This window comes from Microtus ochrogaster, chromosome 6 (genome assembly GCF_000317375.1).
Source record: "Microtus ochrogaster isolate Prairie Vole_2 chromosome 6, MicOch1.0, whole genome shotgun sequence".
Taxonomy (NCBI): Eukaryota; Metazoa; Chordata; class Mammalia; order Rodentia; family Cricetidae; genus Microtus; species Microtus ochrogaster.
In genome coordinates, this window is record NC_022013.1 from 11,034,517 (window position 1) to 11,048,009 (window position 13,493).

General features: G+C 35.7%; 1 protein-coding gene across 2 annotated transcripts in view; it reads left to right on the top strand.

Annotated features, from left to right (window-relative positions):
- The window catches only part of Ptpn4 (protein tyrosine phosphatase, non-receptor type 4), a 184,202-nt gene that overhangs the window by 83,583 nt on the left and 87,126 nt on the right, over positions 1–13,493 (top strand). For both annotated transcript variants that reach the window (XM_005348266.3, XM_026779657.1), the window contains exons 6-10: positions 1,326–1,370; positions 1,947–1,999; positions 2,321–2,441; positions 7,789–7,876; positions 10,669–10,757. In XM_005348266.3, coding sequence (XP_005348323.1) covers positions 1,326–1,370; positions 1,947–1,999; positions 2,321–2,441; positions 7,789–7,876; positions 10,669–10,757 — 396 coding nt within the window. The remainder of the gene's footprint in view (positions 1–1,325; positions 1,371–1,946; positions 2,000–2,320; positions 2,442–7,788; positions 7,877–10,668; positions 10,758–13,493) is intronic.

A 13,493-nucleotide genomic window follows, 5' to 3' on the forward strand; every position in this document is an offset into this window, starting at 1 on the left:
GATCTCCTTGCTTGAGATAGCATTTAGAATTAGTGGGAAGAAAACCAATGGCATCGATGTCTTGCATCATGATAAAATATACTTCATTTTTGCAATTACCAGCGTCATTAGAATTGAATTTTTTTAAACTCCCAAAACTCCTGGCAAGTGATCTTATTTCCCTTACAAATGTAGAAATTAAGGTTTGTCCAAATTTTAGTAATTTGCCTGAAGTAATAGGCTGCTTTAGAACTTGAATTCTAGTTTTTATTGAGAATTCCTTTTTTGTTAAATAAATATATGTGATCTTTGATAAGTATAAGTATTATTTGTGAAGGATTTTAAAATATATCAAGTGCATATATTACCTTTAAATCACAACTATAAAACTGTTTTTGTACCAAAGACCTTTTCATTTTTTCTTCTTTTTAGTGATATTAGGCCATGTACATGGTAAGCATGTACTCTGCCATTGCCTTATACCACCAATCCCATCTTTAGCTTTTGATTATGAAACTAAGAATATCTGATAAAATTGTACTGTATTGAATTAAGTAAATAATATCCAGTTTGTGTTTTGACTTTTTAAAAGTTGAATGAAGCCTATATACTTCCTGTTTAATGTTTGAAATCATGAATTTTTTTTATACCAATTGAGCACAGGTGATTTTGTCGAGTTATTGACTAGCTTACCCACTGTCAGGGACAGAAGGACAGTGCCACTTTGTAGGCAACCTGAGCAGCGTGTCACAGTATACTATTGTTTGTGTTAAAAGAAGCTGATCGTGTAACCACTCCAATACTAGAGCAATAGCAGGAGAAGGAATTCAATTAATTTTCTGATGAAAGAGCTTTCTTAACTTCAGTGGAAGTAGACAGTTGTTCTTCTACATTAATCATAATAACAAACTGATCTGCACATAGGCTTGTCCTTGTAATGGCTTCCTGTTTACACAGAAAGGATTGCTTCCTTTCACTGTTTCTGTGTGTGTTGTCTATTTCTATATCATTGATGCTTAAGTTATCTATGCTTCCAGTTCTTCTTGCATGAACCAATCCTTAGTCTGTTGCTCCCAAGTCTCCTTCCTGGTAGCAGAAATCTTAGAAGTCTTGAGTAGTTCTATAATTGAAACAAGATATTCAAAATGAAAAATTTTATATATTAATGAATTTTAAAGACTTGTAGTCAAGCCTACTTCTGGTATTTTTTGCTAATGTGTGCATATGCTGATTTTATTTGCCAATGTGTAGACTTCAAAAGGAAATATTTAGATATTTAGTTTCGTTAATATAAGTGTATAATATATAAGAACTCAAATTGATTCTAATATCTTTTTTTAAAAAAGGTATCAGTATTTTTTGCAAATTAAGCAAGACATTCTTACTGGAAGGTGAGCTATTTTTAATTTTTATTTTTACAGTATAAAAATACTTTAAATTAGTCGGGCAATTGGGGTACATGTATTTAATCCCAGCACTTGGGAGGCAGAGGCAGGTGGATCTCTGTGAGTTCGAAGCCAATCTGGTTACAGAGAGAGTTCCCAGCCAAGTTCCAAAGCTACCCAGAGAAACCCTGTCTCAAAAAAAAAAAAAAACCAAAAGAAAAAGAAAAACAAAAAACAAAAAACAACCTTTAAATTCTGTATTAAGTAACTTATGATTGATTGCTGTAACACATTTTAAAAATGGGTTTTTGTAGTATTAGTTCCTATTATCAGACTCTTTTGGGAGTTCTTTTGAGACATTATCTTATTATGTAGCCTAGGTTGGCCTCAGACTGGCAGTCATCTCAAATTCATAAGTGTTGAGATCGTAGATGTATGCCACAAATCCCAGCTTAACTAATTTAATTGTGGTTAAAATTAGTGCATATGGAAACTTCCAGAATCAGTAGTATAATGTAAACTACAGTGCATTTGAAATTATATTCATCCTTGGGTTATGTATTTTCTTTTTTGTCTTACTAGATTGTCCTGTCCTTATAATACTGCTGCCCTTTTAGCTTCATTTGCTGTTCAGTGTAAGTATCAGCTTACTTTTAAGTCAAGTAACATGTGATTTTGTAGTCTCTATTGATAATACAACGCCTTTAAATGTAGGAATGCAGTAGAGACTGCTGAAGGAATGCAGTGAAATGTCCAGCTGATTAGCAAGCAATACTTTGATTCTTGAAACATTTTCTATATTGAGACCCAGAAGAATACATGATTTATTGCAACTTATTTAATGTTATTATACTAGAAACATGCATTCCTTTCATAAATATATATATTAATGACATTGTTGATTTGAGTACAATTAAAATATTTATGAAAGAATGATGTTTTCTTTTTCTTATTAGCTGAATTTGGAGACTACAATCAGTCAGAAAATTTGCCAGGCTACCTCTCAGATTATTCTTTCATTCCCAATCAACCTCAAGATTTTGAAAAAGAAATTGCAAAGTTACATCAGCAGCATATGTAAGCATTTATTTAATATTCTGCTAATTTAGTAGGATTTATGGGCAATCTTTCTAGAAAGAGAATTGTTTCACATCATTCTTAATTTTATTGCTGTGTTTATATAGTATAGAAATTTATATTATGTATTATAAAGAAATATATATATAATTTACACTAAAAGCATTTCATTGCTCATTTCACAAAATATATGAGCCTTGCTTTCATTTCTTTAACAGCTATGAGTTATATATAAATTGAGTCTATCTGATTTTATATAACATTGTCAGTTCTTTAAGAAAGAATTTTAGGTGGCTGGAGAAATAGCTCAATGGCTAAGAGTGCTTGTTGCCCTTACAAAGGTCCCAAGTTTAGTTCTGCGCACCCAGATCAGGTGACTCACAGCAGTGTGTTAACTCCAGCTCAAGGGATGTTAATGCCCTTTCTGGCCTCTACGGACATTCATACTCACATGCACATACCCAGCCATAAGTACACATACATGTAATTAAAAATAAAATCAAGCTTTAATTTTAAAAAAGAAAATTTTAGAGTAATGCATTTATAATATGCAAAGCGATGGACTTGGTAATTTTCTTAGTTTTTAGATATTGGAAAGATTTTGACTCTGTTTGGTAATGACTGAGGAGAAAAGTACCAACCCAGTGCAGTTCTTTTAATGTTCATTTAAAGGCAGTTGACTTGTTTCATTCACAGTAGTGTTCAACTTTGATTTTATTTTAGTCTAATCTTTTGTGACATTTGAAAAAGGTTTATTTATTTATGTGTATGAGTATTCTGCCTGCGTGTATGTCTATGGATCACGTACGTGCCTTCCTGGTACCCAAGGAGGTCAGAAGGGAGTGTCAGAACCTCTGGGACTGGCTGTGATCTGCCATGTATAGAATTTAATCTGGCTATTCTTTAAGAGCAACAAATACTCTTCTGAGCTCAACTGCTGAGCCAACTCTTCAGCTCCTTGTGACATTTTTTTCAAGAAGACATTTGTTTTGTTTTCAACACAGCATCTTTGCAGTAACAGACTGTCCTGGAATTCACTGTGTATACCAGGCTGTCCTCAAACTCACAAAGTGATTGACCTGCCTCTGTCCCCTAAGTGTTGGGATTAAAGTTGTGTGCCACAACTACCTGGCCTTACGAATTGGTTTTGGGAGGTGGTGGTACATGCCTTTAATCCCAGCCCTTAGGAGGCAGGCAGAGACAGCCTGGATCTCTGTGAATTTGAGGCCAGCCTGGGCTACAGAGTGAGTTCCTAGACAGCTATGGTGACACATTGAAACTAGGTCTCGAAAAACGAAAACAACAAACAAACAAAAAAAATTTTTTTTTTTTTTTTGTTGACTCAAGTTTTGCTTTAACCTATGGTTCACAGTAGTGACAGAACAAAGATAGTGTAGCATATTGGCTAAAAGTCGTTACGAGAGTTAGACTCACTAGCTTAAACTTCTAGTTAGATCACTCACTGTTTTATAACTTTGATCATAGTTGTTGCTCTATTTTGTAGCGCAGTTTCTAATTGGTCTTAATAATAAAAATCTGGAGTCAGATATAGGGTGTGAAAGCTGAAAGATCAGAGAAGCAGAGAAGCCAGCCACTAGTTTTTTTTTTGTGTGTGTGTGTTTTGAGACAGGGTTTCTCTGTGGCTTTGGAGCCTGTCCTGGAACTAGCTCTGTAGACCACGCTGGTCTCGAACTCACAGTGATCCGCCTGTCTCTGCCTCCCGAGTGCTGGGATTAAAGGCGTGCGCCACCACTCTACAAAATCCTCAGAACCAAGGGGAGCAAAATCCTGTCTCTATAAATCCTCAGACTGAATGCTGAGCTCCTCTCTCCTCCCTTGTTATATTTCTCTCTCAACCCAGCCATATCCCTTCCTGTCTCCACTTTACTAGTGCTGGGATTAAAGGCATGTGACTCCCAAGTACTGGGATTAAAGATCAATTTCACCACCTGGCTCTGTTTCTCTTTGAGACTGGATCAATTTCAGGTAGCCCAGGGTGGCCTTGGACTCACAGAGATTTGTCTGCTTCTGTCCCCTGAGTGCTGGGATTAAAGGTGTCTGCCACCATTGCCTGATGGCTATGGTTAACTAGTGGCTTAACTCAGAACTCTGATCTTCAGGCAAGCTTTATAGTGGCATTTCATTTTGTATTTTAATAAATAAAGCTTGCCTGAAGATCAGAAAATTAAAACAGCCACACTGGCCAGCCTTAAAAACCAGGCAGCAATGGCACACACCTTTAATCCCCGTAGCCACACTAGCTGGCCATAGAAAGCAGGTGGTAGTGGTGCACACCTTTAATCCCAGAACTAAAGAGGATTATAAAATGGGAGGAGACATCTATCAGGCACAGTTTCATTCTGAGATTCTGGAGGCAGGATTGCCATTTCAGACTGAGGTAGTGGTAAGAGCCAGTGGCTGTTTTGCTTTTCTAACCTTTAGGCGGAACCCCAATTTCTGTCTGAGTTTTTTTTAATTGTGGTTCAAAGCTTTACTTCTCAAATTATTTGAGATAATTAAAGTATCTTGAGGTAGAAATTTTGAGTTTTCTTGTTTGTTTGTTTGTTTGTTTGTTTGTTTGTTTGTTTGTTTGAGAAAGGATTTCTCTAAAGTGTATCCCTGGCTAGCCTGGAACTCAGAGATCTGCCTGGCTCTGCCTCCCAGTGTCGTGATTGTAGCCTACTCCTACTGGCCAGAAATTCTGAGTCCTAAGTGAGATTATATGTACAAAGTTCTCAAGATGGTACCTAGTACATGGTAGACACTAAAGAAATATTAACTCTCATTGCCATTTGGTAATAATTCAAGTGTCTCAAACTAGTAAGAAAACAACAGCTGAGTATCTAATTTTGAACAGCCAGTGGGTTAAGCATGACAAATACATGAGTTTTTTTTTAAATGTAACACAATATATATTTGTTTATGTTGTAAATGTAATGTATGTAAATACGTCACAGAATATTTGGAACAAACCTAGACCTTGTTTATGTTAGTATTCTACCATTGAGCTACATGCTCAGTCTATTATTTTAAATGCTTGCGGGAGGAAAATATTTTATAGGATGAAAACTTTCTGAAATCTATTGCTCATAAATGAGCACTCATGTGAACAGACATCATCATCATCTTTTTCTGTGTTGGATGTGGCTTGCTACAAAGACAGTTTATCTAGAAGGCTTGAAAATACTATTTAATCCTTTCTAGTAAAAGGATTTTTACCTTGGATCTGCTCTAGACTATAATCACTTGAGAATTTAAACTGAGTGGTTTAATGTGGTGAGTGTGCTGCTTTCCTGTAAAGACCATCCCTTTATAGTGAAGGCTTTTCATATAGCCTATCTGAGTAAGTTGGAATTTAAAATTTTTTCTATTAAAAGTTCCTTAAATAAGGACAAGGCTTGTACTTTCCACAAGCTAATTTGAAAAGCTGATTTTTCAGCTCTGTAAACAAAAACAGTTAAGTTTAATTGGAAGGACTATTGTTGAGGGGTCATTCATTTTGATCATGCATTGACCTTTTCAGTATCAGTGATGCAAAGGTTGATATCTTAGCTTTATTATTCTCTGCCATATTGCCTGCTAACACCATATAACTAAGTTTGTTAGAACTAGATATTAAATAGAGTAGACCTTTTAAAAAGACTGTATTTTAGAGTTATCCTGAAATTTTTGTTTCGAGAATCAGTAGAAATATTTTTAAAATATGAAACTTGGACCTCAGCCTCCCTGTGGAATTGAACTTCTAAGCATCTCAGATAAAAGACTTTTTCTTCAGTCATTATTATACTATCTATTATATATTTTGAAATATATAGTAAAAAGAAATGAATAGTTGAAAGGTTAAAGTAGAGAAATTGAAGACTACAGAAATTTAAAGAGTACAGAAATTCAAGGCTACAAGGTTGCTCTAAAAACATCTTGATTCTTGTGTTTGTGTATCTGTGACAGTGTTGCATGTTGAAGTGCCCTGTAGGTTTTACGTGTGGCTATGATGATTAACTGTGTTGTGAGAAAGATTTGAGAATTATATCTGGAAGTTAAGTGACTTTGTTAACAACTATAAGATCAGTCAGAAGTTTTTTTTTATTTATTTTTTATTTTTTTATTTTTCGAGACAGGGTTTCTCTGTAACTTTTGGTTCCTGTCCTGGAACTAGCTCTTGTAGACCAGACTGGCCTCGAACTCACAGAGATCTGCCTGCCTCTGCCTCCCGAGTGCTGGGATTAAAGGCGTGCGCCACCACCGCCCGGCTTTCAGTCAGAAGTTTTAAGACTTGCCTATTGTTTTTCTTTTTTCTCTTCTGGCCTGTAAAACTTTCCAATAGTTTCTTTCTAATTGCCACTGTCTCTAGAAATTATTTTTAATTAAAATATTTTATCACTTTCCTCCTTCCCTTTCCTCCCTCTATTCCCTTCATTGCTCCTCTGACTCACTCTCAAACTGATACCTTTTTTTCTTTATTATAGTTATGTATATATAATACATAAATCTATTATACACAAACATATATACATATGTACGCATAAATGTATGAGTACAACTTGCTTAGTGTGGCCTGTGTGTATGTGATCTCAGGACTGACAAACTATTTGTTATTCAGTAACCAATTGGACGGTTCTTCCCTGGAAAAGACTAACTTTTCCCCTCTTAGCAGGCATTAATTGTTTTTTGTGGATAGGACCTCATGAAATTTCCCCTTTCTCTATTAGTATGTCTTTTTATATCACCATCGTTCAGTTCTTGTTTAAGCAGCCATATTCTTGAAGTATCATGGGTGAAGCTTTTCTATTATTTCTAGAAAACAGAATCTCACAGGAGACTTCCTGGTTTGCTGGCTCTTATAGTCTTTACCTCCTCTTCCTCAGTGTGCTCCAAGCTTTAGGTTCAGGAGTTGTGTTGTAGATGTATTTAGTGGGGGCTAGGTCCCCTATGACCTATTGTTTTTTCTGTATTATGACCTGTTACAGGTTTTTCTGTAATGGGCTCTGTTTACTGTAAAGAGAAGTTTCTTTGATAAAAGAATGAGAATTATATTTAACTACAATAAAGAAAAATTAAGGATGTAGTGAGGAATTACAGTAGTCTAGTGAAAGGGTGGTAGTAGGTTCTCTATTAAGGTCGTGACCTCATAAACCCCAGAACTTCCAGTATTCTTGTAGTTCTGGAAAATAAAGAAGTTAATATGGTAAAAGTATGCTACTGGAGTCAGTCAGATCTTACTACAGAAAACTAAAAGGAGTACTCCTACTTGGTGCTTAGTTAGATTCTTCATTTCTTCACATAATCATTTTGTCATTTGACAATTTTTACTGTGGATCTAGTTTTTGACCTGATGTTTTCTTTACAGTGGCTTATCTCCTGCAGAAGCAGAATTTAATTACCTAAACACAGCACGTACCTTAGAACTCTATGGAGTTGAATTCCACTATGCAAGGGTAAGTAAAGAAAAATTACTTAGATGTTCAGTTGGGCTTCATTTTTTATTCTCAAAGATTTTAAAATCTTTTTGTCTGTGTACAGGCCTGGGGTGATTGAACCAGGGCCTTATGTGTGTTGAGCAAGTACTCTTATTCTTAGCCATACAAACTCAACTCCTCAAAATTTTAATTCCCTGAGAGAACTAGGTAACAGGATAATTTGTGTTTGCTGTTGACGTAGTTGCAATAAAAATTTCTTCTCAATATAAATATTTTCACAATAGCATAAGTGCAAAGTTGGTGGACATAGACTGTTCTTATTTTTTCCAGGTGGTTGTTTATGTTGTAAAAACAATGTTTATAGACTGAAAGGGGATAGTAGTTTTAGAATATGTGTTTTATAAACATAAGGTTGCTTTAGGAAAGTACTTTTGTATAAATATTTGATAATCGTGATCATGCAAGATGCTGTCATATCACTGAAACTTTCATTCTTGTTCTTAAGGTTTCCAACACCGAACTGGTCATTTTTTACTTACAAAGCCCCAAATAAAGAATATCAATGTGTCATGTTTGTATTTGTCTGACATCGCTTTATTAAAGTGGAATTTATAATTACTGGCTTTCCCAGTGTAATGTTTATCTTGTGTGAAACATTTTTCCTTTCAGAAGTTGTTACCCTCTTCCTGGTGTCTGTGAATGACTGTAGCTATATTCCTTTTTGTGAGTTATCAAGATTTAAATTCCTTTCAAGTACCTAAAGTATAACCATTTTTCAGTAGAATTATAGTCATCAGTTGAGTCAACAGTGGAGTTTTTATTCTTGAGCCTAATTAGGCTAGTATTAGGTGGAAGGGAAAAGCCTTGATTTTCCTTAGATACATTATTGAATTTACCTTGATAAACAGGCACATGGAGGTACAGAGTCCACTGCAGAAGTCCTTACTCATAGTTCTGTCTTTCAGGGCCTCCCCTGATCAGGTTTGGAGCAGTGAACTCTACTTCTTATGTTTCACAGATCATATGTCTGTCTCACTTTTTAAAAGACCTGATGGTTTGGTTTCCTCAAATGATTGATATCTTGTAATTCTTTAAGTGTCTCTTGATGCCCATCGTCCTCTTGAAGTAGCTTGTGCTGCCAGAAGCAGACGTGTCTCAGTGTCATGAAAATCCCTAAGTTATTAAAACATTTAAAATGCCATATTCTGCAGTCTTTGAAAGATATGTTATTTTAAATACACTTTTGCCTGATATGCAATTAAAACTTAAGTTTTCTTTCTGTGTTCCTCTTTTTGGAAAATTCCCTTTATATTTACTGAATTACCTTTTGAGGTCTTAGTATGCACATCTAAGACATAATGCCTTCTTTGGCCTTCAAAAAATATTTTGGAGTCTGGCAGTGGTGGTGCACCTTGAGTCCTAGCACTTGGAAGGTAGAGGCAGGCAGATCTCTGTAAGTTTGGGGCCAGTCTGGTCTACAAAGCCAGTTCCAGGACAGTCAGGACTGTTTCACGGAGAAACCATGTCTTGAAAAAGCAAGCAAACAAACAAAAAAAATTTTGAAAACATCATATTACTATATATTTATGTTGGCGGATGAAGAATCTTACCTCAAGTTCACAGTGCACATATGATAAGTCACCATGTGGGACAGTTTTTGTTTGGTTTGGACAAAATATGTTCATAAATAGCTAACCACTTAAAATTTAAATACCTTTAACCTGACCCTCTACATTTAGTACTGTGTAAGAAACTTTTTACAATCTAACAGTTTAAACAAGTGAAAACTACTAATTAAATCAACATAACAATATAGTTAGTTATATGAGTTATATTTAAACCTTGCATTTAAATTTTTAAGGTTTAATGTTTTTGTATTTAATGGCCAAGAATCTCTACAGAATAAAAACCACTTAGAAAACTGCAAATGAGTAGAACTCCCTTTTCTGACCAGTTTAAAGCATAAAGTAGTCAAAAAAAAATGTAGTTACATCAGTTGTAAACTTCCATGTAATAAAAAGCAAAACCTAGATGTACAAAGACAATGAGGGTATGTAATAAACCTAATCTCTAAAATAATAAGCCCTAAGGAAAATGAAGGGTTATTTTTTAAAAACAGCAAGAAGTTCAAGAGACACTTAAAGAATTACAAGATAGGACAATGATTTTTTTTTCCTTTCCTCCCCTCTCCTTTTCTATCTTTATCTCTCTCCTTTCTTTTTCTTTCTTCTTTCTCCTCCTCTCTCTCTCTTTCTCCTCTCCCTCCTTTTTCTTTCTTCTTTTTCTTCTCTCTTCCCCCCCTCTCTTCTCTCTTTCTCTGTATGTGGTATACAGATCCTTACATATGCGTGGTGTACCTGAACATGTGTACATGTACATATAGAGACTGAGTTTGATGATAAGAATCATTCTTGATGGCTGTTCTTATTCAGTTAGGCAGAATTAAACCCAGAGTTCGCTGATATGGCTAGTCTTGCTAGACAGTTTGCTCAGAGGATCACTTTTCTCCTCATTCCAAGGCTGGAATTACAGATGGGCTGCCAAGGTCACATGGCATTCTAAGGATCAAACTCTGGTTCTCATGCTTGTGTAGCAAGTACTTAACTGCTAAAGCATCTCTCCAGCTTCTAGATTAGTGAATTTTAATACTGCCACATTTAACCTTTTTGAAATTTGCCTTTTATGAGACAACAACAAACTGTTTGGGTTTGTAGTTTAGTATAATTCAGTTTTGTTTAAAACACGATGTGTGTTTTAAAAAATCTAATCCTGTTTTAATTATTTTAGATTGTCATGTGTTTATTTTGAAGGATCAAAGTAACAATGAAATCATGATTGGAGTGATGTCAGGAGGAATTCTGATTTACAAGAACAGGATGCGGATGAATACTTTTCCATGGTAAGAATTTCTACAAATACTTTTGCTTTTATCATAATATTACCAAATATACTAATTCATACTAAATAACCTTTAAACTGTTTTAATCTAGTCAGCTTTCATGTGTGGTTCAATTTATACTTTATTTTGCTCTCTGAAAATGAATCAAAAGATACCAAGATAATTTGTTTCAATATTGCTTCTTAAAAGTATTATTATATTTTCTTCTTAGAGAATATACAAATATTATCATAAAAATTCTCACTTGGGGCTGATATAAGATTTGCACTTGCTGTTTTTATTTAAATGCATCCATTGAAATGCCAGTTTATGAGCTGGAAGATGCATGGCTACTGAACCAACGATCCAGTACTGTGGTTGTTTAAATTAGTACAAGCAAAGCATGTGGGTTCCACAAAGGTTTTACACTCATTCTTCCTTTGTCTTATCCTTCTACCATCTTCTGTTTGTTGTCCTTGCTCTCATTGTTCAAGATGGGCTACTACTATGATTTATGATTTCTGTATCTCAAAGCAAGGAAAAAGAGAAAACATGTTTCTTCTTAAGGTGATAAATTAAGGATTATAAAAATCACTTTGATCATTAATAACCTTAATGTACTCAAGGTTATTCAAAGGTTTAGCTCTTTTAAATAAAGCTTAAATTTAATTTAAATTAAATTTAAATTAGGGGAGAAGAAGCAAATTCAAAATCAATACATTGTATCAGTAGGTTTCTTTTGCATATCTCCTAAAAGATTTGATCTTGTTTTTCCCCCAGGATTTATTATTTTTAATAGGCTTCCATAATTAGTTACTTTAATAATACTTTAATAGAACAAAAATAGAAATATGATAGCTAATAGAAATAAATGTCTTAGGAAGCTCTCATAACTGCCTTTTCTGTTAAAAGCTCTAATTCCAGGATTTTTGTAATGTATCACCTTTGAAACATTGTATTACTGATGGAAATGCAATAAGATACACTAACTTTGGAAACTGGCAGTTTCTTTAAAATTAAAATCTATTAAGCAGTGCTCTGGAGGAACAAAGAAGAGGGTGGAAGGGAGGAGGGAGGAAGAAGAGAGAAAGAAATAGAATTTATTAGGTTATCTTACATGGTAGTCCTTACAGTGGCCATCTGTTTGTTGGAGTGGTTGGGTAGCCTAGAGTTCAGCCTGAGAAGTTCAGCTGTCTCAATCCAGTACTGAAAGCCTGGCAATTCCCTGGAAAGTTGTTGCTATTGAGTCAGTATCAGAAGACTGAAGTTCTAGAATGTAATGTCAAGAAAGAGTTAAGTAGCATCCGTAGATGAACTCGTTCAGAAAGAAGCAGCAGAGGCAGGAGTACATCCTAAACCTCTTTATATCTGGTTGCTGGGGATGGGTTTCAGCTAATCCTCTCCTGGAAACCCCTCACAGACACTCCTAGAGGTATGTCTCCTCTGTGACTCCAAAGCCAATTGTGATAATTAATCTTGTCAAGTTAATGGGAATAGAATTACTATGGAAACAAGCCTTTAGGCCTGTACCACCATGCCTTCTCTGCCGTGATGAACTGTAATTTCAAGCTGTGAGCCAAAATAATCCTTTTTTTCCTTAAGTTACTTTTGTCATAACAAAAAGAAAAATACTTAATACAGACAATTGATGCCAGCAGTAAGGTTGTTGCTGTTTTGCTGTTTTAATACTTTGTGGTTCTTAAGCCTGTGGAACTAGTTTGTATGGGAAAGTGTAGACGAATTTAGAGTTTTGGATTATAAAACCCCAGAATTCTGTAAGCAGAACTTTATGGGTCATTGTGGAAGGCCAGGATTCAGAGAATACTGGATAGTGGAGGCCTGGCTTATGAGGTGTCCCCCACCTTTTTCCCCCAAGACAGGGTTTCTCTGTAGCTTTGGAGCCTGCCCTAGAACTAGCTCTTGTAGATCAGACTGGCCTTGAACTCAGAGATCCACCTGTCTCTGCCACCTGAGTGCTGGGATCAAAGGCATCAAAGGCATGTGCCACCACCGCCTGGCTTTTTTGGTTTTCTCCTCCCTCCCTCCCTCCCTCCTCCCTCCCTTCCTTCCTGCTCCTGAGGTCTTAAAGGGGAACAAGTACTTTATGGGGATCTGGGCTTGAGGCCATTCATGTTACATTCTGGCAAGAAAAAAAGAAATCTAACTTTATTTGGCTCATGTCCTGAGAACTTAAGTTGGACAAATTGAAAAGGAATGGGCTAATTTATTTGGTAGAGGAAATTTCAAGGCAGTATTGTGTTGTTTGCTGTTTACAGCCTTCTCCAGCCTACAGTAACCAAGAGTAAAAAGTGGAGCAGAGAGATGAAAAGTGGAGGTCTGTGAAGAAGAGTATGAGCGAGTATGAAACTACGGAAAAGACAGTTTCAAAGAGCTGTGATCATTAGAGAGTAGGCCCAGTGAAGAAAATCCTTCACTCTGTTTTCATAGGAATGGTATCCCAAGAATACTGAAGGCTGCATCTTGTGGAAAAGTGCAAATTTATTTCAAAAGAGAAAACCTAAACTAAGAATATTGCTCAAGGGGTTCTTTGCTCAAAAGCAACTGTGGCTGGGTAGTGGTGGTGCATGCCTTTAATCCCAACACTCTGGAGGCAGAGACAGCCAGATCTCTGAGTTGGAGGCCAGCCTAGTTTACAGAGCTAGTTCCAGGGAAGCTAGTTCAGTTACACAGAAAAACCCTGTCTTGAAAAACCAAAACCGAACCAAAACAAAACTTGTTTCCCAGGGTCACCAAATA